Source organism: Trichomycterus rosablanca, chromosome 13 (assembly GCF_030014385.1).
Source record: "Trichomycterus rosablanca isolate fTriRos1 chromosome 13, fTriRos1.hap1, whole genome shotgun sequence".
NCBI lineage: Eukaryota > Metazoa > Chordata > Actinopteri > Siluriformes > Trichomycteridae > Trichomycterus > Trichomycterus rosablanca.
Window position 1 is genome coordinate 3,903,886 of NC_086000.1, and position 27,639 is coordinate 3,931,524.

The window sequence follows — 27,639 nt, forward strand, 5'->3', positions numbered from 1 at the left end:
AACGGCAACAGAGGCCCATCAACCAGACAACCCACCCTCCCTTCCTCTGGCACAGCCAACAGAACCGCCCAAGATTGTGCTCATCAATCTGAAGAATTTCCAATTTTCCAATTGTGAATTAATTACTGCTTCCACAACCCCTCCAACAAGTGTCCAACAGGCGATGAGACACGGTCGCTGATTGGTGCTGGGTAACCACACAGAGCCACATCATGTACAGAGAGCCACACTAAGCTCTATGCGACTTACACCATCCTCCCCTCTCATATCAGAGCGGCAGCAACAAGAGACAGTGTCCGACCGTCTTGCCCTCAAACTGTGTTTGTGTGGCCGCCCGGCCAGGTCGGTAGCTCTGCTTCTCAGTGGTATGCTAGCACGTTAGACCAGTGCGCCACCCGAGCGCCCTCAGCACATAATTAAATCCTTGAATTTGTCAGTGATTAAATGTTTTTGCCACACTCATGCAAGGTGGCTTAGTGGGTAGCACTGTCGCCTCAAAGCAAGAAGGTCCTGGGTTCGATCCCCAGGTGGGGCGGTCCGGGTCCTTTCTGTGCGGAGTTTGCATGTTCTCCCCGTGTCCGCGTGGGTTTCCTCCGGTTTCCTCACACAGTCCAAAAACATGCCACCAGGGTAATTGGAAACCGGATAAAATAGGGAGGGTCGTGTCAGGAAGGGCATCCGGCGTAAAAATTGTGCCAAATCTATGCGGATCATGATCCACCGAGAGCCGACCCCGCAACCGAACGGGACAAAGACCGAGGAAGAAGAAGTTTATGCCACACTCATATCATCTACATAGAAAGTAACTGATTGTGCCACCTTTAGCTCTAATGTCGGCAACCCAGCACTTCCAAAAATTAGACGTACAGGCGTACCTTGTAACTCGGCGTCCCCTAAACTCATGTCAAAAACAACCCCATTATTTTACATTTGCTTAAAATATCTGCAGCTCCACGGGACCACAGAACACATTAACAGGTTTCCCATACGTCCTTATGGGGAAAAATACCTTAAAACTCAACGCCTTTTAAACTCAACGTCAAACGTCAACTGGTTCTGGGAGTGGCGTCGAGTTAAAAAGATGCTGAGTTTTAAGGTATTTTTTTTCCATAATGATGTCTCAGTTAATGCGTTCTGTGGTCCCGTAGAATGTACCACTGTATCATCCTTACAAACAGAGATAGATAGATAGATAGATAGATAGATAGATAGATAGATAGATAGATAGATAGATAGATAGATAGATAGATAGATCTACTCACCTCATCAGCCTGAACTTTTGCCACCAGGTCTTTGAAGACGGGCAGCCGGCTGAGGCGCACCATGGCCTCGCTTTGCTCCGTGCTCAGACCCTTCACTTTGGGCACAGTGGTGCCCGACAGGACGATCTCCTTTCCGCGCAGGTAGTGCTGAAACTCTGGATCATAAGACGGCTCGCTGGAAGGCAGAACGTTTACAGCAGGTCAGTACCGGTACCAAGGTGAGAAAATATTTCCCCCAGTCTCTCAGTGTGGGATGGTGGGATTACCTGGTTATGCCTTTCAGGTTGATCCTGGCCAGCAACATGGCGAATGTGATGTGATCCTGGTGCAGCATCCCACGGGCGACTCTGTTAAAGGCAACCTGTGCAAGAGCGACACATACGACTTTAGTTCAGATTAGCTGTAAAATATGGTAGAATACGTAGATGAAGAGCAACTCGCCTGGAACAGATCTTTGGTGATGAGGGACAGGCGCTGCGTGTGGTCACTGACAGTCTTCAGGTTGGCGTTCTCATACAGGACGGTGTGGTAGATGTCCAGGAAAAAGTGGAGAGAGTACTGGTACAGGAAGTGCATCTGCAACAGGGAAAGCGACGTTTACAGAACTGTCCATCAGTCAGAGCTGAGTGCTCAGCGTTTATCCAGTACAGATGTGCAGTCTGACCTGATTGAGAGACTCCATGGTGAAGTAGATGCTGCTGCAGGCGGTGGACAGGGACAGGTACTGCTGTGACACGGTCTCCACCTCCTGCATGACGATGTCGGTTTCCTCCACCTTCCGGGTCACTTCGGCCGCCTCCTTCTTCAGGTTCTCCAGCGTGGTGATGATGGTGTCGTCGTCCAGGATGCGACCCTTGACCTCGTTGAGCGCCTGCAGGAGGGACTTCTCCAGCTGACGCAGACGCAACTGGAACTCGCCTGAACAAAATCAGATTTGAGTTAGACCTCAATCAATCAAGATGACGACATAATTAATCTCTTATGTTACTCATGACTCCTCCCAATTTAGTCGTATCCAATTACCCGATTGCATTACGCTTCCTTTCTCTGACTGAGGAGAGCCATGACTGACACATGCCCCCTCCGACAAGTGTGCAGTACCGACTGCATCTTTTCACCTGCATGAGGCGAGTTCATATGTGGATCAGCTTTGTGTACGGAGAGACACACCCTGATCCCATTATCCACCGTCTCGGTGCAGGCACCAATCAGCCAGCAGAGGTCGTAATTGCATCAGCTATGCGAACGAGCCAATCATTGTTCGTGTAGGCGTCCAACCTGCCGGTAGCAGAGCTGAGATTCGACCCGACGATTCTTACCCTGAAGTTTGAGCAGGTCGGAGCGCTTCTCGTCCACGTCCGGCCGCTCTGCCTTCAGAACCTCGTTCAGGCACTGACTCTGCAAACTGCTTCTGGTCACCGTGAAGTTCACGAAGGTCACACGTGAGCACAGGTCCGGCGGGAACTCCACCTGTTTAATGAAACGTAAGAAACTGTAAGAGCTGTGCGTCACGGTCCTGTCCGTACAGTCGGCTTAACGAGAAACTGCGAGCACTTGCCGTCGGGTCTCTGGTGGAAAGGAAGATGACGAAGGAAGGAGACAAGTCGATGTCCTGGTCTCCGAGAGTGATGAGGACACGCCCGCCGGTTCTGCGCACCTCTCTGTTCAGCACGGGGTTCAGGATGGGGTCGTAGCTTTCCACATCCTGACAAAAAAAGGGAAGGAGGTAAAAAACAACCTTAATTTTTAAGGCATCTATTTTGATAGTTTTACAGTCTATATAAGAGAAGACTGCATTACTGCATTAAGCTTGCTAGACTGTGGACAGTACCACCTGCATTCCAGCAGGGAAAGACCATTGAGATAAATATTTACAAATATTTATTGCACAGAAGTAATTTGCACTGCTGGAATCCAGGGTTCCAGGGGTGCTATCTGCCAGTCAGGTGTCTACATACTGACATATTCGGCTATGTCTAAAGAATGGCAGAGGCTCTGTGATAGACTGACATCCTGTCCAAATTGTCTCACTGTATTGCGCCCATTATCGATTTATTGGGGGGAGGGGAAAGCCCCAGACCATCACGTGCTTCCTTTGACACCGGCTGCCACTTTGCACAGAGCCAGACTGAATATGGAGAGTCATGTTGTGCCCTCCGCAACTCATCCACCACTCTTGCTGGTGCCTTGAAAAAGGCAATGAGGAGTCCGTCAGTCCACCTCCTTAAGACATGGCATACTGTGTCTGTCAGATAACTGGTCGGGTTGATAGCACCGCTGAGATTTTGAAAGTCTTGGACAAATCTGGTAGTCTAACTAATGTTATTTGGTGCTTTGAATTACATTCACATCAAAGAATTCCCATAATTCTTTTATATGATACTATTCTTGACAAATGCTGATGCTCCAGTATGCATTCAATTGTGTTTGTTTGTCCCCTGAGCTACTAACTGCTTCTGCCACATGAGAAGGTCACGCACACCGCAGGCCATCTTACCTGCACAAGCAGAGGGTTACCAAATCTCAACGCGCTTTCCAGGTTCTTTCTGAAGGCGTCGTCCAGGAAACTTGTTCGTGTGATCTTTCGATCTTTGTACTCGTTCATGATGAACTCTGTGGCCTGACCTGAGGGATCGATGATCAACGGATACCTGGGGAGGGAAAAACAAATAAGTACATCACATATTTGAAACTATGTGACTTTAATGTTCAGAATCATGAGATGGTTTATGCACTTGGTTTATATTCCTAAAGCACAGGGTTGAGTATGGGTTCGGGTTGAATCCCCATTGTAGGATTGTGTTCTGCTCGGCTAGTATGTGTAGCTGATTGACGACACGTGCATGGAACTTGTACAACAATGTAAGTGTAAGTGCTATAAATGGTAAATATGGTTGCCGTCACTTTTGATGGTTGTGGCTCTCCTAACTGTCCACTGCTACTGACCTGTTAAATCTCTTGAGCATGATAGCATTTTCAGTGCAGAGATCGTCAGCAGGCAGCGAGTTGGCCTGCCAGCGCAGCCTCTCGTCAGCATTGGACAAGTATTCAGTCCTGGCGATGTCTGTCCGGAACTGAAAGACAGAACATCAAAGGTTAGCAACGTGACTCAACGATTATTAAAGAACTAAATGACCACATCTAATCAAATAAAAGCTGGTTCACCTGGATGTTGGCCTGCTGGAGGTGGTGGGACCAGGTGGTGAACAGGTTCTGTCTCATCTGCTGGTCGAAGTAGCCAGCATAGGCGATGAAGGCGGCGGAGAGCAGGCAGTCGCCGGCGATGGTGGACATCTGGTTCTTGAACGTCTCGCTGGTCTTCTCCCAGCGATCCCTCTCAGCAGACAGGCTCTTCAGCAGCGCTGTGCTGCGGTTCACCTGTGGTCATTCACAGCATGCGCATATATAGATTTAAACCAGTCCCTAAAACTACAATCAACGCTCAACAGGATGCTAGTCTCAAAAACTCCAGAAGAAAGAAGGGACCCACCTTGGCCTCGACGGCAGCCAGGTCGGCCTTGATGGCCTGAGCCTCGGAGATGAGCACTGCGTACTCCTCCTTGTAGCGGGCGATGCTGGCCTCCAGGTCCCGGATCATCTGCTCCACCTCTTCAGCCTTGGTCTTGTTGTCCGTGGCGTCGTCCTCCAGCTTCTGCAGTTCGTTTCTCAGAGGCTCCACCCGTTTCAGCACGTCTGCGTAGTTCAGCTGCACATACATGAGAGTATCACCTTTAAAAGTCGCTTCGGCTGAACAATTACATGCATCTAAGCAGATTTGGCCTTAAGGGTATACTGGTGGGCTGGGGGCGAGAGGAAACACAGTTTGAACTGACCTGAGCGATGGCCCACTTGACCATAGGCCCACATGCTAGCGAGGCCCTGTTGACCTGCTCGTAGTTGTAACTGGGGTTGGACATGTAGTTCTTCTTCATCTTTTCACGGATACTGTCGCTGTGTCCCGATAAAAAAAAGAAAACATAGTTAGCATACGGCAGATTTCAGATTTGGCTTAAATATTCATTTCACAAATAGATGGGATGTGAAGGGATGTATGTAGGGAAGGAATGAGGGAATTGGTTATATCTGATTTAATAATATTTATTATATATTTCTGTGGAACCAACTGCAGCTGGGAATTGAATACATGATATTTTTGACTTAGCCAATCAGATCCACCACAGTTTGGGCTGCCTGGAGAAAGAGAAAGCCAAATTTAAGTACAGCTTAACTGTAAAACTGGATTCACACCACTAATACTGATGCAGACAGCAGGTTTTCGAAGTTGTCAGGCTCAGAACTAAAGCTGGAGACAAATGAACCAGCACTTGCCGAATATACTTGGGCTATCATTCACAATGCAGCCACTGCTGGGCCCTTGAGCAAGGCCTTTAATCCCTTGACTCACTGCGCAGTGATCCCAGCTATTAAACAAGCCAAGTTGTCCAGTTTGGCTGCTACCTAGCAGACCTAACTTGGCACTCAGAAACAGTGAGTGTGTCCACATTCTTTTGGCTATACTGTTGTATTGGATTATGACTGTGGTGACTGTCACCTCATCCTTCAGCCCACTTAGGAAACGTATTTTTCTGCTCACTTGGAGGTAAGGGTCGTTCTGACCCACTTATGAAACTTGCTTTTTACATATTGACACAGATGTTACTTATAAAACTTACTTGAGCGGTTGCTACAGCGATACGAACCTTAAACTTGGATCTCATCATTGAATCCCAGAAAGCAGTTAATTTAAATTACTCATATTTGGGCAAGCAAAATCACTGTGTAACGGTGCGATGTCAGATATGAATAGAAACAATACCTCATGTCCTCCGAGACAAAGTTGACTATGCTGGAGATGAAATTGTCTCTGATAATAACTTGTCTAATCTTTTTCCAGTCATTAGTCTCCTCCCCCAGCAGGAGGCAGATAGACTCTAGCGCCAGTTTAACGGCGGCGGGTGGGTTGGCCATGGCACGCACTTCGACAAGATGCTGCTTCTTTATAGAGCTGACGGCTGAGGAGAGGAATGATACGGGGAAAGGGGTGGGGAGGGAGGGGGTGGAGAAAGGGAGGACATGGATTTAAAACCATGCGGGAATGATGGGAGCGACGGGCGCCGGGAGCCGAACAGCCACAAGGCGAGAGAGAGACGCTTTTCGTTTAGTCAGAGAGGAAACCAATTAACTAATCCGATTAGACCCTAAAATACCCATAATGCAAACAGATCTTGGCTGTACAAATTATGAATGCGACGAGCGCGTCTCTCTCGAACCCGCTGGGCTGCGACCCCACGCCGCGCGCTGCGGTCACCTGATCTCGTCGGCAGAAAAGTTAACGATAGTGGGAATGAAGTTCTCGCGCATTATGATGGAGCGGATCTGCTTCCAGTCGGTGGTGCTCTCGCCCAGCAGCAGGCAGATGGACTCCAGAGCCAGCTTGACCGCCGCCGGCGGGTTGGCCATGGATCTCACCTCCACCAGATGCTGCTTCTTAATAGACTTAACGGCTACCGGTCAACGGCGGCAGGAAAAGAGGTGCGTTGAAGGAGAAAAAAAACGAGGCATGAAAAGAAGACCGTAAGAGTTAGCGAAGACAGCAGTGACACGCCAGAACAAGGTAGCAAAGTGCACAAGGAAACTAGCTGGAAATCAGACAGGAGAACCGAAGTGATCACATGACCTTCATATACATTTATATTTAGAAGACGCAACAAGAATACGCTCAGTTGCTCCATTCATTACAAAAAATAAAACACAGAGCTTGATCTGAGCCGGTCATACCATTTTGGGCCTCGATGACAGCAGGCTCCACCTGGTCCAGGTCTTGTTTGACTCTCAGCTGCTTGTCCTTGATGACTTCCTGCTGCTTGTAGACGGCTTCTTGGATCTCCTGACTCATAACCTGCCAATCAAAACGCCAGCATTAAGTCACAGTACTGCAAACCATTAAAATAAAAAAACAAGCCACAACGAGAGTTCAGCAAGCATTTTTTGCCTTCTTCTTTTCGGCCTCCTGCTGGTCTTTGACCATCTTCTTCAGCTTGTCGTTGGCAGCTGCGTTCTTCACTTCCAGTTCCTGGCTCTTGATCCTCAGATCCCGGCGCAGCTCCTCGACCTAACAGACAGAACCAAGATCATGTGATAAATCTGAAAATGAACAAGTTTTGGTTAATCAAGTAGTTGCTTCAGAACAGGAAAAATTTTATTATTTGTTTTCAATGCATTTTTCCCCTATTTCTCCCAATTTAGTGTAGCCAATCCGTTGCTAGGGTACCCAACAGTGTCCAAGTAGGGTGTATATAATTGCCTGACACACACTTCCTCCGATGTCCCCCAATCCCTTAATATTCTCCCATACTTCAGTGGATTTGTGAATTTGGTCGACCTTGCATACAGAGAGCCACACCCTGATCTCTGCACTTTCTGTACAGGCTCCCTGGGCAACCAAGGTCCACACACAGCATTGATAATCCCACCCCTTATTATTCCAGTCCTTTCCCACCCAGCAGACTGGAGGCCAATTTTGTCTGCTGCACGCATTAGCCAACTGTGCCTGCTAGGGGGCACCCAGCTGACCGGTAGCAGGCCTGAGATTCGAACCCAGGAGGTCAGAATCTCTGCGCTGGTGTGCTAGCGGATTAGCCTGCCAACGTCATAATAGTGCAGTGCTAGTTCACCTGATCCACCGTCTCCTTGATTTTGCGCAGACCGACGTTGAGGTGCATCTGCTGCTCTTCGAGCTCGCTGCGTTTCTCGTTGAACAGGTCGGCGTAGTGGTTGATGAAGTCCAGATAGTGACGCGGGGTGATGGCCATGGTGCGCCCGCCGCGCTTCGCCAGCCGGTTATTAGCCTAGTGGACAGATAATAATTTTATCAAGGTCATCACAGACACAATGCTAAGAGTGGGGAACAAGTAAATAAATTCCTTCCAGCTGTTACCTGATGGAGCGTCTGGTGTACGAACACACAGCCGTTGATGATAGCCTCGCGGTGGGTGGGAATTTGGGGCAGCTTGTCGTACACGGTAGGCATGTAATCTGGCACTTTGTAGTTGGGCTTCTCCAGGTCCATCTTACTGGTGAACTCTTTGCCCACTTGGTAAAGCGCCTCAGTGGACCAGTCTCCGAACCAGTTCAGCACACACCTGAAGAAGAGGAACACTTAATTAGAGGAGTAATATGGGATCATTCTGGTCTGCACACATGATTTGGCATGATTTCTACACCAGTTTGCCTTCTAGATGCAAACCTCACATTTCTATCCGGGCTTGGGACCAGTACTGAGACCGCACTGACAAGTGCACCTCCTAAATGGTTCCACTACGGTTGTAGTTGTAACATAAAGCCTCCACAAGGGGGCGATGGTGTACATTTAGATTTACATTTCTGGCATTTATGGGATGTTTTTATCCAAAGCGACTTACAGTATGTATAGTCTAAGCAACTGAGGGTTAAGGGCCTTGCTCAAGGGCCCAGTAGTGGCAAACTAGCAGTGGTGGGGGTTTGAATCCTGACCTTCTGATTACTAGTCCATTACCTTATCTGCTAGGTTACAACTGCCCTGTACAAGTTCTACTGACCCATTTTTGGCACCCAGGGTTTGACTAAACCTGATCTAGCTATGCCATTGGCATACTGCAATGCACTAAACTAACAGGACTGTTACACATGTGACCGTTATAATTATGTGTGAGGCCCCAGTGATCTTATCTGCCAAGTCATATTCAATGTTGCAACACACTAAGCACCAGCTTACACAAAAATACAATAAACAATGAATACAGAACCTGTTGAACAAAGCTGGAGAGGTGGCGGCTCTGTCCTTCAGGCCCTCTGATGAAGGATTCATGGTGAAAACCACGTGCAGGTTCCTGATCACCTGGCTGGTGAACCACTTGTACAGCTCTTCATGAGTGTCCAGCATCAGGCCCTCCTTCTGAGCCCCTTCCTTACACTGGGTCATCAGTGTTGCGTATTCGTCGCCCTCGAACAGACCGGGTACCTGCACAACAGTTAGCGGTGTGGCTGGTAAGAGCATGGTTCCTGACCTGATCTGAGAGCACTACAGAATTTGACTGCTAGCTTGGCTGAACCTCACCTCGCCGTTGGCCAGCAGCGTGTTCATGCGCTCCAGGAAGCCCGAGTCCAGCACGTTGGACTCGTCCATGATGAACGCGATCTTCTCGTTCTTGCACCCGGATCGACGCAGGACGGTTCGCAGGTCCTCGTCGAAGTCCTCGCCCGTGTACTTCCTGTGGACCTGTGGAAGCATAGTCACGGTTACCGTGTCATCAGGAATTCTCAACGTACCACAGCAATATGTTTAATTATTGTACAAAATCTGGCACCATTTTTACAAACTGAACTGACCTTGATCTGATAGACACTCAAGCCGTTCATCCAGGCCACGAAACGTGACAGCGTGGTCTTTCCTGCACCGCTGACACCGATCAGGAGAAGATGCCCCTGCGGCTGTCGGAAGATTCTGCACAGATCATTTAAAAAAAATGTAAGTGTGTGGATGCCAATGAGGAAATGTGTTGAATGGCTAGAAAAAATATGGGCTGTATTTTTTTTACCTGTCAATTCTCAGTACGTGGTCCAGGACCTCATTAAAGAGCACCAGAGGAACGTCCAGCTCCTCCTCGTAGAAGACCTTGAGACGAGCCTTGACGTAATCGCGCAGCTCCTCCTGCTCGACTGGGATGTAGTCCTAAAGACGAATGACAGATTGATACGATGAGATAAGACTTTATTGATCCCCTTAGTAGTTTAAGTGGTAAAAACAGAAAGGAAAAAAACCCTAAGATACAGATTTAAGAGCTGCTAGACAAAATTGCAGTGTGTCGTTATTCACACGAAAGGGTTCCCTTTAAAAATTATATTATTACAAATTATCAAGTCAATTTCCCAGACAAATGTGTCTGTTGAGCACTTGACCAGGTCGGCAGCACTGCTTAGACTTGAATTCAGGTCTCTGGGGTGGTGGGCAAGCATGTTAGCGCATTAAACTGCTGCACAATGCATTAAATTCAAGGACACCACAGAGAACATTAGTTTTAACCAATGTAAGGCACTCAGATGGTGCAGTGGTGCTATCAGCCAGTCAGGAGTCTACACAGATATTATTGGTTATGTGTGGGATTGAAGGGTATGGCCCATTAGACTATCCTCCGAGAGGTGCTGGTCCAAAGCCCGGATGAAAACAACGAGGGCTGCGTCAGGAAGGGCATCTGGGGTTAAACTGTGCCAAATCCCCACAGTCATCAAAGTAGTTCTTTCTAAATAAATGTAGCCATCACCATTAATCTAATACAAACTCAAGCCAGTTATGGTTAGACTTGCTTGCAGGCATTTTGGAGATTAAACTTAGACATGGCACTTTACCCCAGTGGTACAGACCAGGCATCTAGCAAACCAAACTAAGGACCTCAAATATATTAAAGCCTTCACCTATATCGTGATTAAAATCAGGCATCTCACCTTTGAGAGCCAGTTGCTGTAGAGTATGGGCCGGATGAGAGCTTTGTCTTTGTTAACGTTAGGGAAGTGCTTCAGAGCCACGCTGTCGATGTTCTCATCAGTCCAGCGTCTCTCCTCATCCTCCACCAGCCTGTAAGAGGAAAGCAACAACTACGATCAAAAACCTCCACAATTAGCAAGGTTAAAAGACACAATGGTGCTGTGATTGGTGTGAATACAGAGTTTTATTTAGGCCCACCTGTCCTGGAAGAGGCGCAGAGCCTCGTGGGCCCAGATGCGGATCAGTCCCTCGACGGGCAGGGTCTCGAGGGGCCGCAGGGCTTCGAAGATGCCTCTCACCCAGCGAGTCATCTCTCTGGGAGAGTAGATATAGTGGGGCTGGGTGTCCTGAGTGAACCGCTCCTGTACAGAGAAAAGGCTCGGTTGGAGTAGGTGTTTCCAATAAAGTGGCCAGTTAAGCATCAGCACCCGTGTTCACTGTGCACAAACCTGAGACATGGTGTAAAACTCCACCATGGCGGCGGTGAGCGGCTCGGCGTAGGTACGCAGCGAGGGAATGAGGCGGAGCATGGCCCTGTTGAAGGTGCCGTAGATCTGCGTAAGGGAGGCGGGACCCGGGTAGTCCACGTACACCACCGGGACGTGCCGCAGGAACCTAAAACATGCAGACAATCAGAGTTAAGTTTAAGGAAAATGATACGCTTAATTGAACATAGAAAGAAAAGAAAACAAAACGAGCAAACCTGTGAGAGAGCGGCTTCCTTCCGGGGTCTGTCGGAGGGTTACAGGCACCGACAAACTGGATCCTCTCCAGTTTCACCCAAGTCTGATCGGAGGTGCGGTAGAATCCACCGTGTTCCACCATCTGCAAAGAAAAGGTCCACAATGAACAAAAAAACCACAAAAAAGTCTGTATAAACCAAGCGGCCAAAAGTATGTGAACACTTTGCTCAATTTTAAAGTGAATTTTCATGTATATTTATTCTTATAATTTCCTGGCGATACAGCTCACAGTCAGGTGCGCACATACTTTTGGCCATCTAACGTACGTGTGAACAGAACATGCGCGGAGTTCGGCCCGTACCTGTCTGATGAAGGAGATGACTCTCTGTGTGCCGTACTTGTCCATGTCAGGCAGGTTGATCTCGTCACAGAAGAGCACCAGCCACTTGCCCAGCTGCACGGGCGCCAGCACGACGCCGTTGGGCGTACGCCGGTACTCGCAGTAGTGATCGAAGGTCTTCAGGAGCAGCTCTGGAGTGGTGGCACTGGAGAAGTTCAAACCGACAACCTGTGGGGAGACGAGACACGTACGTGAGCGTACTACACACAACCCAGCATTCATTTCATCATTTAACTGAATTAATTCATTAATAATGAATTAATTATTGACCTCCATGTCCGGCAGGGCGCGGAGGGCGCTGAAGAGAGTCATGGTTTTTCCTGATCCTGGAGGGCCACACAGTACCAGAGGCTTGTGCTCAGCCAGCCAGGTGTACAGCAGAGCCTCGTGCCGCACCGTGTCCAGCGTGGGCACCACCACGTCGGGTGATGCCACCTTGTGCGTTTCCACCTCAATCTGAGGCACCTTGCCTTGCCATGACTGCCACTCGCCCGTGATGGACACCTGGGAAACGGAGAAGCCACAAGAGATGTTAAACTCCATACCAAATTCCAGCCAATAACACTTCCACACTATGGGCTCTATACCAGAATGTTGTATACATATATAGGTCTAATGCGCTTGTATAAAATTACAGAGAGCTTCAGAAGTGCTATCAACCTGGCTAGGAATCAAATTAGCCATGCCTGAGAAATGCGACCGCTACTGGAAGGTGGATGATTAACACAGAGCATAGTGTGACTCTCTATGCAGTGCGCTTGTCTGTGAGAAACTATAAGTGACTCTTTATCTGGGCGCTAATCTGAGTAGGATGGTCACACTGTAAAACCCTACCACATACAGGGTCCAAAAAAGCTCACCTCATAATCGATGATCGGCACGTTGGGCGCGGACGGGAGGGGCACGGTTGTGATGCGGCGAATGTATTCTCCGAGCTCCGCCCTCATCTTCAGCTTGCCGTCTCCAGAGAAGGACCAGAGAACCGCATAGATCAGGTATTTCTGTAAAGGGTTAGAGAAGAGAGAGGAGGTCAGTTCCTCGGCTGGAATCCATATTCAGTTCGGGTGCTTGGTGGTGCTGTGGTGTGAAGTGCTTGTCTGATATTGTGGAAACCCAGGTTTGAATCTGGTCAGTTACTTAATAGGCACAAGTAGCCTGAGTCTGTCGGGGGGAATAATGGACTGGGGGTGGTCTGGGGGGGGTGTCCGAAAACCGAGTGATCCCTCTAGATAGATGCACTTTAGGTCATCCTACACTCCAGAGAAGAAGGCATGTCTAAATTCTTATATACCTTAAATTGCTGCCTATTATTTTACTATAAACGATACTAATGTATACTATTATTATTATACTATATACTATTATACTATACTATAGTAAGGTGCCTTAATTGTGATGAACTGACTACATAAAGAGGAAGCGTCTGAGGCTTCCTTAGTGCTGAAGGCAATCCCAGCATTCAGTGCGGCATGAATGAGGAGCAACCAACAGAGTTCTTTTGAAATTTGTATAAAGGTGCGCAGGTGTCATTTATTTGCAAATTCAGGCTTGTCAGTGACAATTTAACTGTTTTCGGTACACGGAGGATGACGTTAGCTGGCATGCTAGCGGCCAGGGTTGTACTGCCTCAGCCTGTTGGTTTGAATGGCCTGAGGCTAACTGTGTTAGCTTAGTAAGCGACGTGATCTCTATCTAAGTAGTGCGTCTAAATAATCTGCCTTATAAGTCAACGTCTTATTAGAATCCTCTCTAATTAGGCAGCTGCCCAGGTAGGGAGTAGGCAGCAAGGCAGCTAACTAGGTTTTCAGACAGACCTGATGTGTCTAAGCACCCACCTGCATGTACTTTTCCAGCTGGTCCACAGGCATCGGGAAGTCGGGGTGGTTGTTGTTGTACAGGGCGACGTTCCTGCAGGCCTGGTGCAGCATGGAAAACAGCGAGCCCATGCAGCGCAGACGCGTGAAGTCCATGATGTGCTCCATCTTGGAGGCATGCTCTAGAGCCTTGATCACCAAACCGGTGGAGGTGAAGTAGGGCTGAAGGATGGCCGCGGCGTCTCTCTGGATCTGCCAGGCAAAGAAGGGTCAAAAATCAAGGTCTGACATGCAGCCAAAGTGAGCCGAATCATTACAAGCAAGGGGTGTACCTGCAGCATGGGCGAGGCCGCCTCATCTCCTTCGTCCTCGGTGCCCTTGCGCATGCGCTGAGCCTCGTCCTCGCCCTCGTCCAGCGGGATGCTGCGCAGGCGGGCGAGGAAGTTGCCGAAGATCATGTCGGTGCTGAGGACGTCCTCGCTGAACCACACCATACCGCAGCGCGACACGGTGGCCAGCGTGGCGTATTTCAGGTCCTGGACCTCGAACATGATGCGCACCTGGACAGATAACAGAGCATATAAACATCATGGACGATGTTGTATCTCCAGTTCACCTCAGTGCACGTCTTTGGACTGTGGGAGGAAACCTGAGCACCCGGAGGAAACCCACACAGACACGGGGAGAACATGCAGACTTTACACATAAAGGACCTGGAGGGCGACAGTGCTACCCACCAAGCCACCCCAGAAGCTTAGTAAAATATATGCACTGTGGGCAAAAGTATGTGGACACAAGCTTGTTGGACATATTTTTACATCTTGGGTGTTGATGTAAACTTGCAACTATTTAACCCCACTTCCTTTTAAAGGGCGTGGCTGGAACACCTAACCTGCATAATGAGAGACAGTTGTAGCCTAGTGGATAGAGCTTTGGGCTATCAATTGGAAGACTGTTGGTTCAAATCCAGCCACTGTTGGGCCGTTAAACAAGACCCCTAAGAATTTGACTGTACTGTACACGTGTACATGTATATATGATATATATATTTTTCCTCTTTCTTCTTCTTAATTAGGATGGGTGTCCACATACTTTTGGCCACGTAGTGCAGCTTCAAAAGCATTTTGTTCCCCAAAACAGTGACATTTTTGTACGTTGGGAGGCAGGCTGAGACGTTCTCCGTTGGGCAGAGTCAGCAGCTTGTTGTCATCCAGGACCGAGTTCAGGTTCTCGACCCACTCAGGATCCACGTCACCGTCGAAGATGATCCACTGACGTTTCTGCAGCTCACCACGCACGTTATCAATTATCCTGGAGAAAAACACACACGGTTCATACACTATCGAAACTCTCAATCAAAGATCATAAACCACCTTCTTTCGGAATCAACCCGACTCACTTCCTGAGCACGTGGGTGAACAGGCCGTCCGTCCATTCGCGGGTGTTGGGGTCCAGCGTTCCGTACAGGTGATCTTTGCTGATGGCTTTGGGGTCGATGATATGGGCCACCCCCTCCAAGCCCTCCAGTCTTTCCAGGGCTTTGAGCAGCACACGCCAGGCCATGGTCTTGCCGCTGCCTGACGGACCCACCATCATCAGGCCGTGGTTGATCTGGGTGATCTGGTACAGCTGCAGGACCTGAGAATAGAAGAAGGATGCTGCTGTAAAGATACTGTGTCCATACCATACCAGAACCTTCCAGTTGTGACGCCACAGTTGTAAAACCCAGTGTGGACAAAACGTTTGCCCCCACCACAGATCGTAGTTGAGCTTGTTTCAGCTCATGTAGCAATCCTAGCAATGGTTAGGAGAACATTTCAAATCTAAAACAGTTCCACAAGCTACAAGATTAAAAATACTGAGAGCAAATAATACAGCAAGAAGATTTACCTTCTCCACCCACATGCTGCCGACCTCGTCTCCGTCTCCGTATGTGAGATACATCTCAGCGCAGACCTTCTTCAGCTCCTCCCTCAGAGCGGTCATCTCGCCCCGCATGTACTGCACGCCGGGGAAGACGTCCGACAGCAGGCTGAAGAGCAGCGGGATGTCCTCCGCCACTAGCTTGGGCACCATGGTCTCACACACACTCTGGATCAGGATCTGGTCAACAGAGGGCGACCCGATGAACACACGTTCGGACGAAAGGTCATAAAGAGAGATCGTGTGAGAAACGACCCCTGGTTACCTCCTGCTCTGGAAGGTTCTCGGCGATCTCGTTCTCATCCACGTCCTCGCCGCGCTCGCACTTCTCCCGCTTGATTCTCTGGATGCGCTCTCTCTTCACGTTGCCGGAGCTGATCAGCACGCTCTTCAGAGCTCGCAGCCCGAAGTCGTAGTGAGACTGAGAGGACAGCTGCTCGTCACACAGCCTGAACGAAGAATAAAAAAAAATACAAAATGAAGAACAAACAAAATCAGCAGAGTTAAAAGATAACGCTCAGGAAGAGTGCGTACTTGAAGAAGGGGACGATCTTCTTGGCCAGGGTCTCGGCAGTGCGGAAGCCTTGCGAGTACAGCATGACCTGGGCGATCAGCTGGCGGTCAGGCTTGGTCATGGCCAGACTGCGGAAGAGTTTCTTCAGATTGTCGGGCAGGTTGGAGCGGCCTGCGTAGCCGGGGTTCATGGTGATGAAGATGGCCATTTCGGGGCTCACCTTCACCTGTTTGTTCAGCAGCTCTGTGGTCACGGGCATGCCTAAAAATAGAATAGAAACACTGTTTGTTTGTTTTTATAACACTATTATTATATATTATACAAATAAGTAGAATTAAATAAAACAAATAACTATAAAGAAAATAATTATAAATAAATTAAAATATTGACTATATAAAAAGTAGAATAAAATACTCAAGTAATAATAATAAATAAAAATTTAATTTAATTTAAAATAGAAATATTGACTATATAAAAAAGTAGAATAAAATACAATAATAATAATAATAAATGAAATAAAATTTAATTTAAAATAAAAATATTGACTATAAAATGTAGAATAAAATACAATAATAATAATAATAATAATAAATAAAATAATTTAATTTACAATAAAATAAAAAATATTAACTATATAAAAAGTAGAATAAAATACAAAAACAATAATAAATAAAATAAAATAATTGAATATAAAATAAAATAAAATACTAACTATATAAAAAGTAGATTAAAATACATAAAAATAATAATACATGAATTAATTAAATTACATTTAAAATCAAATAAAAATATTGAATAAAAAAATAGAATAAAATACAAAAATAATAAATAAATTAAATTTTATGAAAATAAAATACAAATATTGACCATGACACTGATATATAGACTATAGCTTGTGTCCATATAAATAGGGCTAATCTGACTTTACACCAAGCCACCAGCTTTCAAAACATTTATGGTTCCTAGGTTCCTCTCTACAAACAACAGTCCATTATGTAAACACATGGAACAGTGTTTTTTGTCAAGGTCAAGAACCAACAAAAAACAAAACAGATCTGTCATGAAATTTCATTATGACACTGGGAGAACATGCAAACTCCACACAGAAAGGGTACGTACTGTGGTCTCGGTTGGGGTTGCTGTGCTCCCTCAGGGCCACCTGAATATACTGAACCTGCTGGGAAACGGCAGACAGCATCCTCTCCTCCAGTCTGTTGAACTCGTCGAAGCAGCCCCAGGCTCCGACCTGGCACAGGCCGACGAAGATCCGGCCCATCGCCTGAACACAGACCGAACGAATTAGTTAGAGGAATGGCATTTGCTGGGCATCTAAAGGTCAGCTCAAGTTTAAAAATGCCAACAGGCGATGAGCGGTCAGAGATAGCTCAGGAGTAAGACCAGAAAGAGTACCTGGAAATCAAAGGTCTCATCGCAGTTGAAGACCAGGACAAAGCGTCCAAGCTGGTGGCCAAGAGCCTTGACCGACTCAGTCTTTCCTGTTCCAGCAGGACCTGACAAACAGCAGAGACAATTCATAGAATATTAACAGCTGCATCTACAGAAGCTTCATTTTTAAAAAGAGTTCTTAACTAGCAGACTGACCGAAGGGAGATCCTCCGAGTCGAGCCTCCAGAGCCTGAGTCATGGTGAGGTAGCACCGGTCTGTGAGGGGAGTCTGTACCAGCTTCTCCTGCACACCCAGGTACTCGAAGCCGTAGTTGAACTTGGCATTGGCCATCTGGATGGAGAGCTGCTGCAGCACGTCCGTCTGCTTGGGGTCGAAGTAGAAGCGCATCTGGCTCAGCCACTCGAAAGATTTGGGGTTGTCGATCTTGTTCTTGATGAGGGTTCGGGTCACGTCCCTTTGGTGCACGAGCTCTGTGATCTAAACACGGACAAATATATTTTAGTACGTCTACATTTATAGTGGCCATGGCCTGTATGTGCGCACACAAGCATCCTTACCAAGTGCTCCAGCTTCTTCCTGCGGATGGGAGGCTGCTCCATGAGCACGGTGTCGGCCAGCAGGTTCAGCGTGGCCTTCACGTTGGTCAGCACAGCCTGCAGAGGAGCCATGTCGTCTCCTCCTGCGATGGTGGTCAGAGCCGTCTCTACATTCTCAGACCAGTCGATCTGAGCGGACAGGACCACCAGCTGGGCCTAGAGGCAAACGCATTGTAAATCAACACCAACGATGCACAGGGCATCACCTTTCTGCCCACATCTAACTAGTCTGATGGGCTAGTTACCTGGTATCGGTCGATCCAGTCGATGTAGTTGGCGAGATCGATGCCGGTGTCTTTGCTGAGCGCGCCCACTTCTGTGACGGACTCGGCCAACAGTTTGGCCAGGGTGACCCGCATTTCCTTCTCCACCAGGGTCAGCCACTCGTTGATCTTCGGGTGTTCCGTGATGGACACGGGTGTCTTGTAGAGGACCTAAAAACAGACGAGGTGCTTTAAAAAAAAGCTTTTTTTAGCTCCTACCTGGTCAAGCTGTTCAACATAATACACTAAAAGACAAGCCCAGTCTCTTTGACTAATGACATTGGGTCCGTTTAAAAACCCAGTGAGCTGCTTTGCTGCCTACTGCCTACCTGGGCAGCTGCCTAAGTAGAAAGGATTCTAATAAGACGTCAAACTCATAAGGCAGATTATTTAGACGCACTACTTATGTCACTGCAGTTTTAGCTTACTAACTTACGGGCTGAGGTGGAACAACCCGCTAGCACACCAGCTAACGTCTCATCACATGCAGCATCATTATTCAGTTATATTATCGTTAAGAAATAAGGCGCCTTAGGAGGCAGCATTTTAAGGTATCTAAGAATTTAGTCATGCCTTCTTCTCAGGAGCAAGTAGGATGACGTAAATGTGTCTAAGTAGAGAGGTCACTAGGTTTTCGAACAGACCCTTTATCTCTGAAATATCACTTTCGTAGACGCGCTGAGCTAGCGAGTCTGATTCTAAGAGGTGCCATCAACCAGCCGGGCATTTACAAAGACAAGATTGTCTATGTCTGGGGGTGGGGATGGCCAAAGCCCTGCAGTAAATTAGTTTTCTGTCCAAGGTGTTCCTGCCTGACACAGCAACCCTGACCAGAGTAAAGCACCCTCATAGAAACATACACTATTGCCAAATATTGAGTCGTTTGAGACGTATTTATTGCTAAAAGGTGCATAAAATCATTTACTCCTCCCACCAGAGTCACAACTGTGCATAATACTGGTCAGCATAGCAGATCTGGCACTGTTTTTTACAAGGAATGCCCTTCCTGACACAACCCTTTTTGTATTATCCAAGTCTGGACTGCTGACGCCGAGAGTCCTGATGGCTAGACCGTTCAGACACCCCAGCCATCAATAAAAAAAAGTTTAGTTTACCTCCTCTCCCTCTCGGGACGAGATGCCCAGGACTTCGGTGTTGTCTTCGTTCAGCAGGATGCTCGACACCCCAGCAAACATCTTCTTGAAGTGCTTCTGCAGTTTGGCCACATTCTTGCTGTTACCAATGATCTCCAGAAGATCCTCGTCACCAACGAAGTAGAACCTGCGAACGCAGCTTATTTACACACGTACGACCCGAGAGACATCAAAGTGCAGAAGAAGAGCCATAAAAACCACCAAACCTGGGGAATGATGAGCGCTCTCTTTCCAGATATTCTCCAAGGGCTTTTTGGATCTTCCCTAGGAGGTCTGCCAGCCTCTCCAGAGATCGCTGGACCCCCTGGATGTTTAGGACGTCCATGACCAGAGGGGACTTTGTGACCTTCTTCATCAGAGCCAGGAACTCTGTGCTGATGCTATAAGAGAAGAAAAAACAATTTCAGTTTAGAAAATTGTTCATTCCTAGATTAAACTGTACAAATGGGCCAGTTATTCATCCAGGTTTCGCTCACCTCTGGAACCTCTGTGTCTCAACTGGTAGGAGATGCTTGATGTCGGCGCTGCCGGTAAAAATCCCCTCCAGGTAGACCCAGCGCCTCTGGACGTCTATCCAGACGTCGAACAGAGCCATGATGCGGTTCAGCTTGTCCTCCCAGCTCAGGGCATCTTCCTCAAACACCTACAGTAAACACAGGAGGTTAAAAGTCAGTGAAATGTCTGTGAACAGCCCAGTTGTCCTAAATTCTGTAGCAGGCCAGTGCAAAGGCCAGGCTCATGTGTGTCGATAGAGGCGTGTGTGCTTTACATTAACACATATGCAAATACTTAATGAGTGACTCCTGTCAGCTCAGAAGTGCATCATTCATGCCGCTCAGGTGGCGCAGCGGTAAAATACATCGTATCGAAACTCAGCTCTGGAATCCGGCTGGGCTGCTATATGAACAACGTTTGGCTGTTGTTCATCCAGGCAGGGAGCCGGATAGGGACCTCATAACTGATGCAATTACGACCTCTGCTGGCTGATCGATGGCGCTGCACAGAGACGGGGGATAACGGGATCAGGGTGTGTGTCTCTGTGCACAAAGCTGATCCACATATGAATTTGCCTCGTGGAGTCGGTACCGCACATGTGTCGGAGGGGGCGTGTGTTAGTCACGGCTCTCTTGGGTCAGTAGAGAGGAAGCGTAATGCAATTGGGTAATTGGATACGACTAAATTGGGAAGAAAATGCAAAACCATGCTATTGTCATATGTCATTTTTGGCGCACACCTCGAAGCACGAATGTCCACTACATCTCATTTAAGTACATTACAGAAATAGGGGTGATAACCAGCCCACCTTGTAGTACGGAGACAGCTTCATGGCTGACACGCTGTTGATGTGCTCCTTGACCTTGTTGAACAGGTCGTCCCATCCACGAATCAGACGACACTTGTTCTGATAGTTGACCAAGTCGAGCTCGTAGGAATTCCAGACTTCTCGAATCTGTGAAGCACCACAATCAGGAACTACAGTTACAATCGTTCTAAATGTAAGGCTTCCTGTCACAACCAGAAACCATTTATTAAGACTCTCAGGACCTGTTTGAGGAACTCCTCCAGGGCCATCTCTCCCTGCGCGACCAGCAGCACGTCCTTCACCACCATCTCGTTCCTCTGCAGGTCCACGTCCCAGATCTGGCCCAGGGTCAGCTCGGAGAGCACCCAGTTAACGTGCAGGCGCTTCATCAGCTGCTTCCAGTGCCGGTCCTTCAGAGCCTCTGATTTCAGCTCGATCACCAACATGTTCACCTTCGGATCCAAGCACAAGAACATTCACAACAAGGTCCAACAAGATGGGAAGGATTTATAAGGTCCTAATTCTGTTTTTAATTCCGATTTTCAAATGACTGACCTTCATGTAGCCTTTGAGCAGCCTCTGGACGTATTCGTAGGACGCGTATTGACGCAGGCGTGCCGGGAAGTTCTTCAGCTGGTTCAGCAGGGCGTCCAAGTTTTGACGCAGCTAAAAAATATTAGAGCAAAATTATAAATGAGAAATTTTAAATGTTAGATATATTACGCTAGCCCACCACTACTGAGATCCGGGTTCGAATCCCAGCGATGCTGTCAGCTGATGAGAAATCGGTTAATGAAAAATATGAAGCCTCACCTTGCGTGGCTGCACGGAAACCCACGGCTGCTCCTTCATCTGATCGATTTGTTCCCAGACCTTGGAGAGCTCAGACCACACGCCCTTCAGATCTTGCAGCTCTTCCAGTGCGACCTGGGGAACCACACACTCACATTTTTAATATGCTCAGCAATTACAGCATCAAGTTTTCCAAATAGAATAAACGTTACAAGTCAGGAATGCTATAAAAGGCATTTAATTCCACTGTTTCACTGGTGAATTACTCTTAGAATGGAACCTCACCTGTACTCTCTCCTCGCTGCCACTCAGCAGCCCGGTGTCTGTCAACTCCAGGGCTTCTTTAGCCTTGGCACACTTCTCCCTGTCGTCCTTCAGCCGGCCAAACTTGCCCTCATAGATGGTGAGCGACTGGAGAGCTTCCTCTGGCCGAAGGTTCCCCTGTACATAAGAAGAATTGATATTCGTGTTACTTTTGGTCAAATGAAAAAATAAAAATCAAACACGTGTTTACAAGATTCGGCCCGAACTTACAGCAACCGGTTTGGTCTTCTCCCAGTCCGTGAGCAGATCCGACGTACGGTTCTCGACAGCCCGGTCCTCCTGGACGATCTTCATCTGCAGGTTGGCCACTTGCTGTTGGATGGCGGTGTCCTTTCGTTTCATGATGTCGCTGAACGCTCCCCATTCGCCCTCGATGTTGTCGATGTAGAGCCAAGAGGGAGGGAACTGGAAGCGCTGCTTCTCCAGGAGACGCTGGCCGTTGCGGAAGAGCTAAACGGACGACACAAGTGCGGTACAACGTCATCAAAGTGCGAATATGAGAGAAATCTGTGTTTGTGTGGAATAACAGTCAAATTACGGACCAGTGGGAAGGGAGGATTTAATAATATTGCTCACAAACGGTGTAAAATGAGCTTTTTTCGCTGCAACGAGACGCTGCTTCCAACCAGGGGTGACAATAAGACAATAACACCCGAAATAGAAGCAGTGATCTAGCGATCTCTAATTATTAATTCTTTCTGTGCAGCCCAGTGGTTGGGGACACTGGTTTAATGTATTAAAAAAACAAAACAGGGTGCCCAGGTGGCGCAGCGGGATATTCCACTAGCCCCAAGATCCTGAATACCCAGTTTCGAATTTCGGCATTTATATGCAGCGGACAAAATTGGCCATTGAGTCTGCTGTGTGGGAAACGACCGGACTAATTGGACTAAGTGGGTGGGGTCTTCAAACGCTGTGCAAGTACCTTGGATATAGATGCCTGTGCCGAAGCACGGGTGTACAGAAGAGGTCCTCTAGGACTGCGCACACGTCGGAGGGCACCTTGAGCGCAATCAGGGATCCACAGCAGTGGAAGACAAATTCACTTACTCACCGTCTTAACCGCTTATCCAATCAGGGTCGCGGGGAAGGGGTGCTGGAGCCTATCGCAGCTTTTCAATGGGTGCAAGGCACACAGTAATACCCTGGACGGGGCGCCAGTCCATCGCAGGGCAGATACAAATACACACACACCCATTCACCTATAGGGCAATTTAGTGTCTCCAATTAACCTGACCATGTTTTTGGACTGTGGGAGGAAACCAGAGCTCCCAGAGGAACGGGGAGAACATGCAAATGTGGAGCAAGATGACCAGTTGGCAGATGTGGTTGTACTTACATCAACATTCTTTTCGAACTGCTTGATCTTGCGCTTCAGGGCCTGGACGTACGTGATGAAGGTGACGGCATCAGAGGTGCTGGCTGTATCCACCGAGTGCTGCTCCAGCTCTTGGCGAGACTGTAACGTTCAAGTACACGAATGAATGGCTGAAGAAGAGAACCTTACAAATAACATGGAACAAGCAGGAAAAGGTGAGACCGAGGTACCTTGGAGATCTGGGAGTGGAAGTCCTGCATGTTTTGGCCGAGCATTTGTCCGAATTTGCTGAGCACCTCCTTATGCCAGGAGTCATATTTCAGGTTGACCTTTGACTGGACCTGAATTTTACATCGCAAGGGTTAAGAATTATTCCAAACTGGTGTTTAAAACACTGCACTGAAATAGAAAAGACTCTGAATGAAGTTACCTTGCCGTAGTCAATGATGACTGGGCCGAAATCCTTCCTGGTCTCGGCGTTGTCGAAGGTTCCTCTCGCTTTGCGGATCTGAACCAACAGAGCCTGCCACTTATTGAGGTCCTCTCCCAGGCGGTTGTAGATGTTCTCGGGCTGCATGTCCCACAGACACTGGTACTGCAGCCACACCTGGAATCAGAGGACAGATTGTGGAGATCCAGCTGGGCTGACGTGTACGCGACGTTTACACTCGGCTCCTCGGAGGAGGAGGATGCGCCTCACCTTGACGTACTGCTCCACCTCGAAGACGATGTCCTTGACGCTGTTATAGGACTCTTCGAGCGCCGATGGCCCGTCTGGCATCCGTGTTAAAGCGTTCCTGTAGAACTTCTCCTCCTCGGAGAGCTCGTAGTGGACACCAACCTGCTCAGGGGAGGAAAATGGTCAGCTACTGTATTCATGAGGGAAGAGAAATCACCTGGGATAGGTAGAATGTGTGTAGGGTCTGAAGAGGGTATGGCACTCATATGGTACCACTCTACCCCCTAGAGAAAGCCAGCTACCTTTGTGTTGCCTGCAAACACACATACCTAGGCTAGTCTGGTGTGTTGGCCAGTGTTCGTATGGCTTGTCCAGCCTTGTGCATGCAAGAAAGACCCACCTGGTATCTTTGACTCTGGATCCTTGGTAGGGAGAGAATGACCATCTTCCAGGCAAACATCTCCTGGAACAGTTTGTACCGGCAGTCTTCGATAGGAGGGTTCAGGTAGATGACCTGGTTTGTGATCCTCAGCTCATGGACCACGTTCTGTTCCACAGAAACATACACACACGAGAAGTACATATTAAAAATGCAGTCATGCAGTCATGCAGAACCGGATGCGAGCTCCAGACGAGAACAGGTCTAAACAGGAATGTGAGAGGATGTGGATGAAAGAAACACTTAAGAGTTCTTAAGGTGGAAACATATTTAGTCAATGCACCAATCAAGCTAATAGTAACAACAGTGACCAAGAGCTGTAAAACATGAACGCTCATTAGGTGCTGATTTCAATCAAGTGAACTGAGCAGGGACAATGATAGCATTTTTTTTTGAAGACCTACAAGTGCACGGGTCATAATTTAGCTTCATACGGGTGTTTGGTGAGGTACTGAATCAGAACGTGCTCGAGCTGGAATCCTAGCAGTTCAACAGACCTGGCCAGAAAACCAACAGACAATTGGCGTTTTTAGAGGTAGGGGAGGTCAGATGGGGTTTACTTGCTGCCTCTGCAAAATACGATCTGGGTTGTGACCCTTCGGTGGGTCATGAGTCAAAAAAAGGGTTGCAGATAAAAACAATAATTAAATAAACTTGTACACGAACGGGGCGGCACGGCGGCTCGGTGGGTAGCACTGTCGCCTCACAGCAAGAAGGTCCTGGGTCCTTTCTGTGCGGAGTTTGCATGTTCTTCCTGTAACCCACCCCCGCGACCCTGATTGGATACGCGGTTAAGAAAGTGAGTGAGTGTACACGAACGCCCCCTTGGGGTGGTTTAATGTTACATCTTGTACACAGAGGGTAAGATGCATTGTGTTGCCTGGGTCGTGTGAAAAGTTATGGACAAATTGTGGGTCGCTTGGGGCAACGGCACATATGGTGGGTGATTCACATAGAGCGTAGCATGACTGTCCAGTCGCAATACACATGAAAAAGAAGCAATGTCATAGGGGGCACTGATAACCTGCAGCTCTCCTTGGCCAGAGCAGGGGTGGTGCAAGTGGCAGAGGAACTGCAATAGGCATTTTGGGGATGGTATATACTTACACCCTCCCATCCTGATTATCTGGGCCTGTAAACATAGAACGTGTCCCACCTTGATCTTTGGTTCTCCTCCAGGCTTGTGGCTGACTTGTGGAGCTTCAGTGTCCATGTCCACGTCGGCCTTGTCTTCCATTTGACCCCTGAGCACCTGGGTCCAAGCCTTCAAGCCAGCCTGCAGACGGACTCCAAGGACCCGTTCAATCTACAACACAGGGACAAGGATGCAAACAGTGAAGAGAAGCCGGTCAACACAGTCTAACGTGTTCGTGGAACAGACGGAGCTCACCTCAATGTCCAGTTTGTTGACCCATATGGGCAGATTGGAATAGGAGTGCAGGTTCAGGTCATCGACAGCCTTCTGAACACGGTTAAGGATCTCTGAGAAGGTCTTATGGTCGTACATGCAGGTTTCCAGAGAGCGAACCTCCAGGTCTATCTTCTCCTCGATCAGCAGAAGGTCGTCCACCTAGAGGACAGAGCGACATCAAATGAATCTTAGCGCCCGCTCTCGATTCAGCCACGATATTCACCGTGGAAAAGGTCAACCAACGAACAACGAACCTTCTCTTGGAAGTTAAAAACCGTTTCCGCCAGGCGCTGCACGTAGGGGTCGAGTTTATAGGACTCCCAGACTAGCGCGATGCCCTCCGTGACGAGCGCCTGGACCTCCCTCTTGAGTCCAGCCACCAAAGGCGAAATGGAGATCCTTTCCTCAACCTTCTCGCAGGTGCGCTCGTAGGTGCGAACGCTCTCGATGAGCGAGATGGCGAACGGGTAGAGCTGGTTGGCCTGGTGCGCTTTGTTGACGATGGCCAGAGGTACGCGGAAGCTGAGCCACTTCAGGTTCCGGACCTCCTTGGACAGGGTTATGATCTCGGGCAGGAAGTTGACTTTGAGTTTCAGGACGGTGCCCGTGCGGCCGCGCGCGCGGCTGCTCTCGATGGTGAAGATGCGCCCGGAGACGCCGAGGTTGCGCTGCTGAACTTTGCGCGCCCAGTCGTCGAAGATCTCCTGGGTGTTGAGTTTGGCCCGGAAGCTGTCGCCGTCCTGCTTGAGCTTCAGCCCCTCGACGTGATTCTCCCAGCCCTTCCCGAGGACGTCCTCCACGCGCTTCATGTACGCCGTGAGCTGGCGGTCGATCTGCTTGGCCCAGATGATGGAGCCGGACACGGGGGGCAGGTCGCGCACGTGGCTCATCTTACAGGACTGGCTCTGAGGGTACTGCACTTTGAACTTGTCGTGCAGGGACTCGATGTCGTCCTTGACGCGCTGGATGAGCTGCGTCTGGTACTCGCGGATGGCGCCGCGGATGTGCGGGCGCACGAAGAGCGCGTTGAAGCGGGAGAAGATGCGGAACATCTCGTTGGCGTTCTTGGCGGTGCCCAGCTGGTCGCGCAGGCGGGCCGTGATGCGGGTCTCGACGCGGTCGATGCGCTCGTCGTAGCGCTTCATGGCCGCCTCCCAGGCCTCCACGCCCTCCTTCGAGACGTCCAGTCCGTCCACCTCCTTGACGTTCTCGTAGGCCAGGTTCACCTCCTCGATGGCGTTGGCGTCCGCGGCGTCGAACAGGACCTCGGTCACTTTCATGTCAGGGGGTTCCACAGCCTCGCCCTGACCGTGCTGGGCCACGGCGGACACCTGCAAGTACAAAACAATAAGTAGTGATTTTAGTGTGGGAGGAAACCAGAGCTCCCGGTGGAAAACCCACGCAGACACTGGGAGAACATGCAAACTCTACACAGAAGGGACCCGGACTGCACCACCTGGGAATCGAACCCAGGACCTTCTTGCTGTGAGGCGACAGTGCTACCCACCGAGCCACCCCATCCCAAGTGGTATAATTCCTCACCTGAGGTCTGAGCACGCGCACGATGACCGCTCTGAGCTGCTCATGCTGCCTTCTGAAGCGCCTCATGTGATCCAGACGGGACTGCAGCTTCCTGTGGGCGGGGCTGAGCCGCCACACCATCTTGAGGTTCTCCTCCCTCTTCCTCTTCACGATGTCCCTCAGGAGCACCTGAAGCTTCTCGTACTCGTCCTCCCAGGTCTGGAACACCTCGAAGCACGCCACCATGACCTGCTCACGAAATAAAGAACATCAACACAAGCGCTCCGTGCTCTGATGGAAGATCATTAAAATCGG

At 48.8% G+C, this 27,639-nt stretch overlaps 1 protein-coding gene across 2 annotated transcripts in view; it reads right to left on the bottom strand.

The window, feature by feature from the left end:
• The window catches only part of dync1h1 (dynein, cytoplasmic 1, heavy chain 1), a 50,189-nt gene that overhangs the window by 6,881 nt on the left and 15,669 nt on the right, over window positions 1-27,639 (bottom strand). The window contains exons 7-63 of one of the 2 annotated variants that reach the window (XM_063007369.1): window positions 27,346-27,573; window positions 26,058-27,134; window positions 25,783-25,962; window positions 25,549-25,698; window positions 24,354-24,500; window positions 23,975-24,115; window positions 23,705-23,881; window positions 23,505-23,615; window positions 23,296-23,415; window positions 22,167-22,406; window positions 21,918-22,073; window positions 21,654-21,767; window positions 21,396-21,506; window positions 21,083-21,292; window positions 20,841-20,987; window positions 20,014-20,180; window positions 19,744-19,917; window positions 19,499-19,664; window positions 18,366-18,554; window positions 18,082-18,276; window positions 17,719-18,001; window positions 17,527-17,627; window positions 17,236-17,395; window positions 16,137-16,377; window positions 15,868-16,051; window positions 15,570-15,782; window positions 15,079-15,317; window positions 14,834-14,990; window positions 14,012-14,239; window positions 13,701-13,931; window positions 12,726-12,866; window positions 12,136-12,369; window positions 11,827-12,033; window positions 11,486-11,607; window positions 11,232-11,397; window positions 10,981-11,144; window positions 10,743-10,872; window positions 9,839-9,972; window positions 9,630-9,744; window positions 9,358-9,519; window positions 9,047-9,261; window positions 8,200-8,404; window positions 7,937-8,110; window positions 7,255-7,374; window positions 7,041-7,161; window positions 6,079-6,274; window positions 5,096-5,213; window positions 4,753-4,968; window positions 4,428-4,640; window positions 4,209-4,336; window positions 3,760-3,913; window positions 2,821-2,967; window positions 2,582-2,732; window positions 1,927-2,180; window positions 1,704-1,838; window positions 1,529-1,623; window positions 1,263-1,437 (exon numbers count right to left, since the gene is read on the bottom strand). In XM_063007369.1, coding sequence (XP_062863439.1) covers window positions 1,263-1,437; window positions 1,529-1,623; window positions 1,704-1,838; window positions 1,927-2,180; window positions 2,582-2,732; window positions 2,821-2,967; window positions 3,760-3,913; window positions 4,209-4,336; window positions 4,428-4,640; window positions 4,753-4,968; window positions 5,096-5,213; window positions 6,079-6,274; window positions 7,041-7,161; window positions 7,255-7,374; window positions 7,937-8,110; window positions 8,200-8,404; window positions 9,047-9,261; window positions 9,358-9,519; window positions 9,630-9,744; window positions 9,839-9,972; window positions 10,743-10,872; window positions 10,981-11,144; window positions 11,232-11,397; window positions 11,486-11,607; window positions 11,827-12,033; window positions 12,136-12,369; window positions 12,726-12,866; window positions 13,701-13,931; window positions 14,012-14,239; window positions 14,834-14,990; window positions 15,079-15,317; window positions 15,570-15,782; window positions 15,868-16,051; window positions 16,137-16,377; window positions 17,236-17,395; window positions 17,527-17,627; window positions 17,719-18,001; window positions 18,082-18,276; window positions 18,366-18,554; window positions 19,499-19,664; window positions 19,744-19,917; window positions 20,014-20,180; window positions 20,841-20,987; window positions 21,083-21,292; window positions 21,396-21,506; window positions 21,654-21,767; window positions 21,918-22,073; window positions 22,167-22,406; window positions 23,296-23,415; window positions 23,505-23,615; window positions 23,705-23,881; window positions 23,975-24,115; window positions 24,354-24,500; window positions 25,549-25,698; window positions 25,783-25,962; window positions 26,058-27,134; window positions 27,346-27,573 — 10,629 coding nt within the window. Of the gene's footprint in view, window positions 1-1,262; window positions 1,438-1,528; window positions 1,624-1,703; window positions 1,839-1,926; window positions 2,181-2,581; window positions 2,733-2,820; window positions 2,968-3,759; window positions 3,914-4,208; window positions 4,337-4,427; window positions 4,641-4,752; window positions 4,969-5,095; window positions 5,214-6,078; window positions 6,275-6,570; window positions 6,767-7,040; window positions 7,162-7,254; window positions 7,375-7,936; window positions 8,111-8,199; window positions 8,405-9,046; window positions 9,262-9,357; window positions 9,520-9,629; window positions 9,745-9,838; window positions 9,973-10,742; window positions 10,873-10,980; window positions 11,145-11,231; window positions 11,398-11,485; window positions 11,608-11,826; window positions 12,034-12,135; window positions 12,370-12,725; window positions 12,867-13,700; window positions 13,932-14,011; window positions 14,240-14,833; window positions 14,991-15,078; window positions 15,318-15,569; window positions 15,783-15,867; window positions 16,052-16,136; window positions 16,378-17,235; window positions 17,396-17,526; window positions 17,628-17,718; window positions 18,002-18,081; window positions 18,277-18,365; window positions 18,555-19,498; window positions 19,665-19,743; window positions 19,918-20,013; window positions 20,181-20,840; window positions 20,988-21,082; window positions 21,293-21,395; window positions 21,507-21,653; window positions 21,768-21,917; window positions 22,074-22,166; window positions 22,407-23,295; window positions 23,416-23,504; window positions 23,616-23,704; window positions 23,882-23,974; window positions 24,116-24,353; window positions 24,501-25,548; window positions 25,699-25,782; window positions 25,963-26,057; window positions 27,135-27,345; window positions 27,574-27,639 lie in introns of both variants that reach the window. The other variant, XM_063007368.1, reaches the window with a different exon arrangement.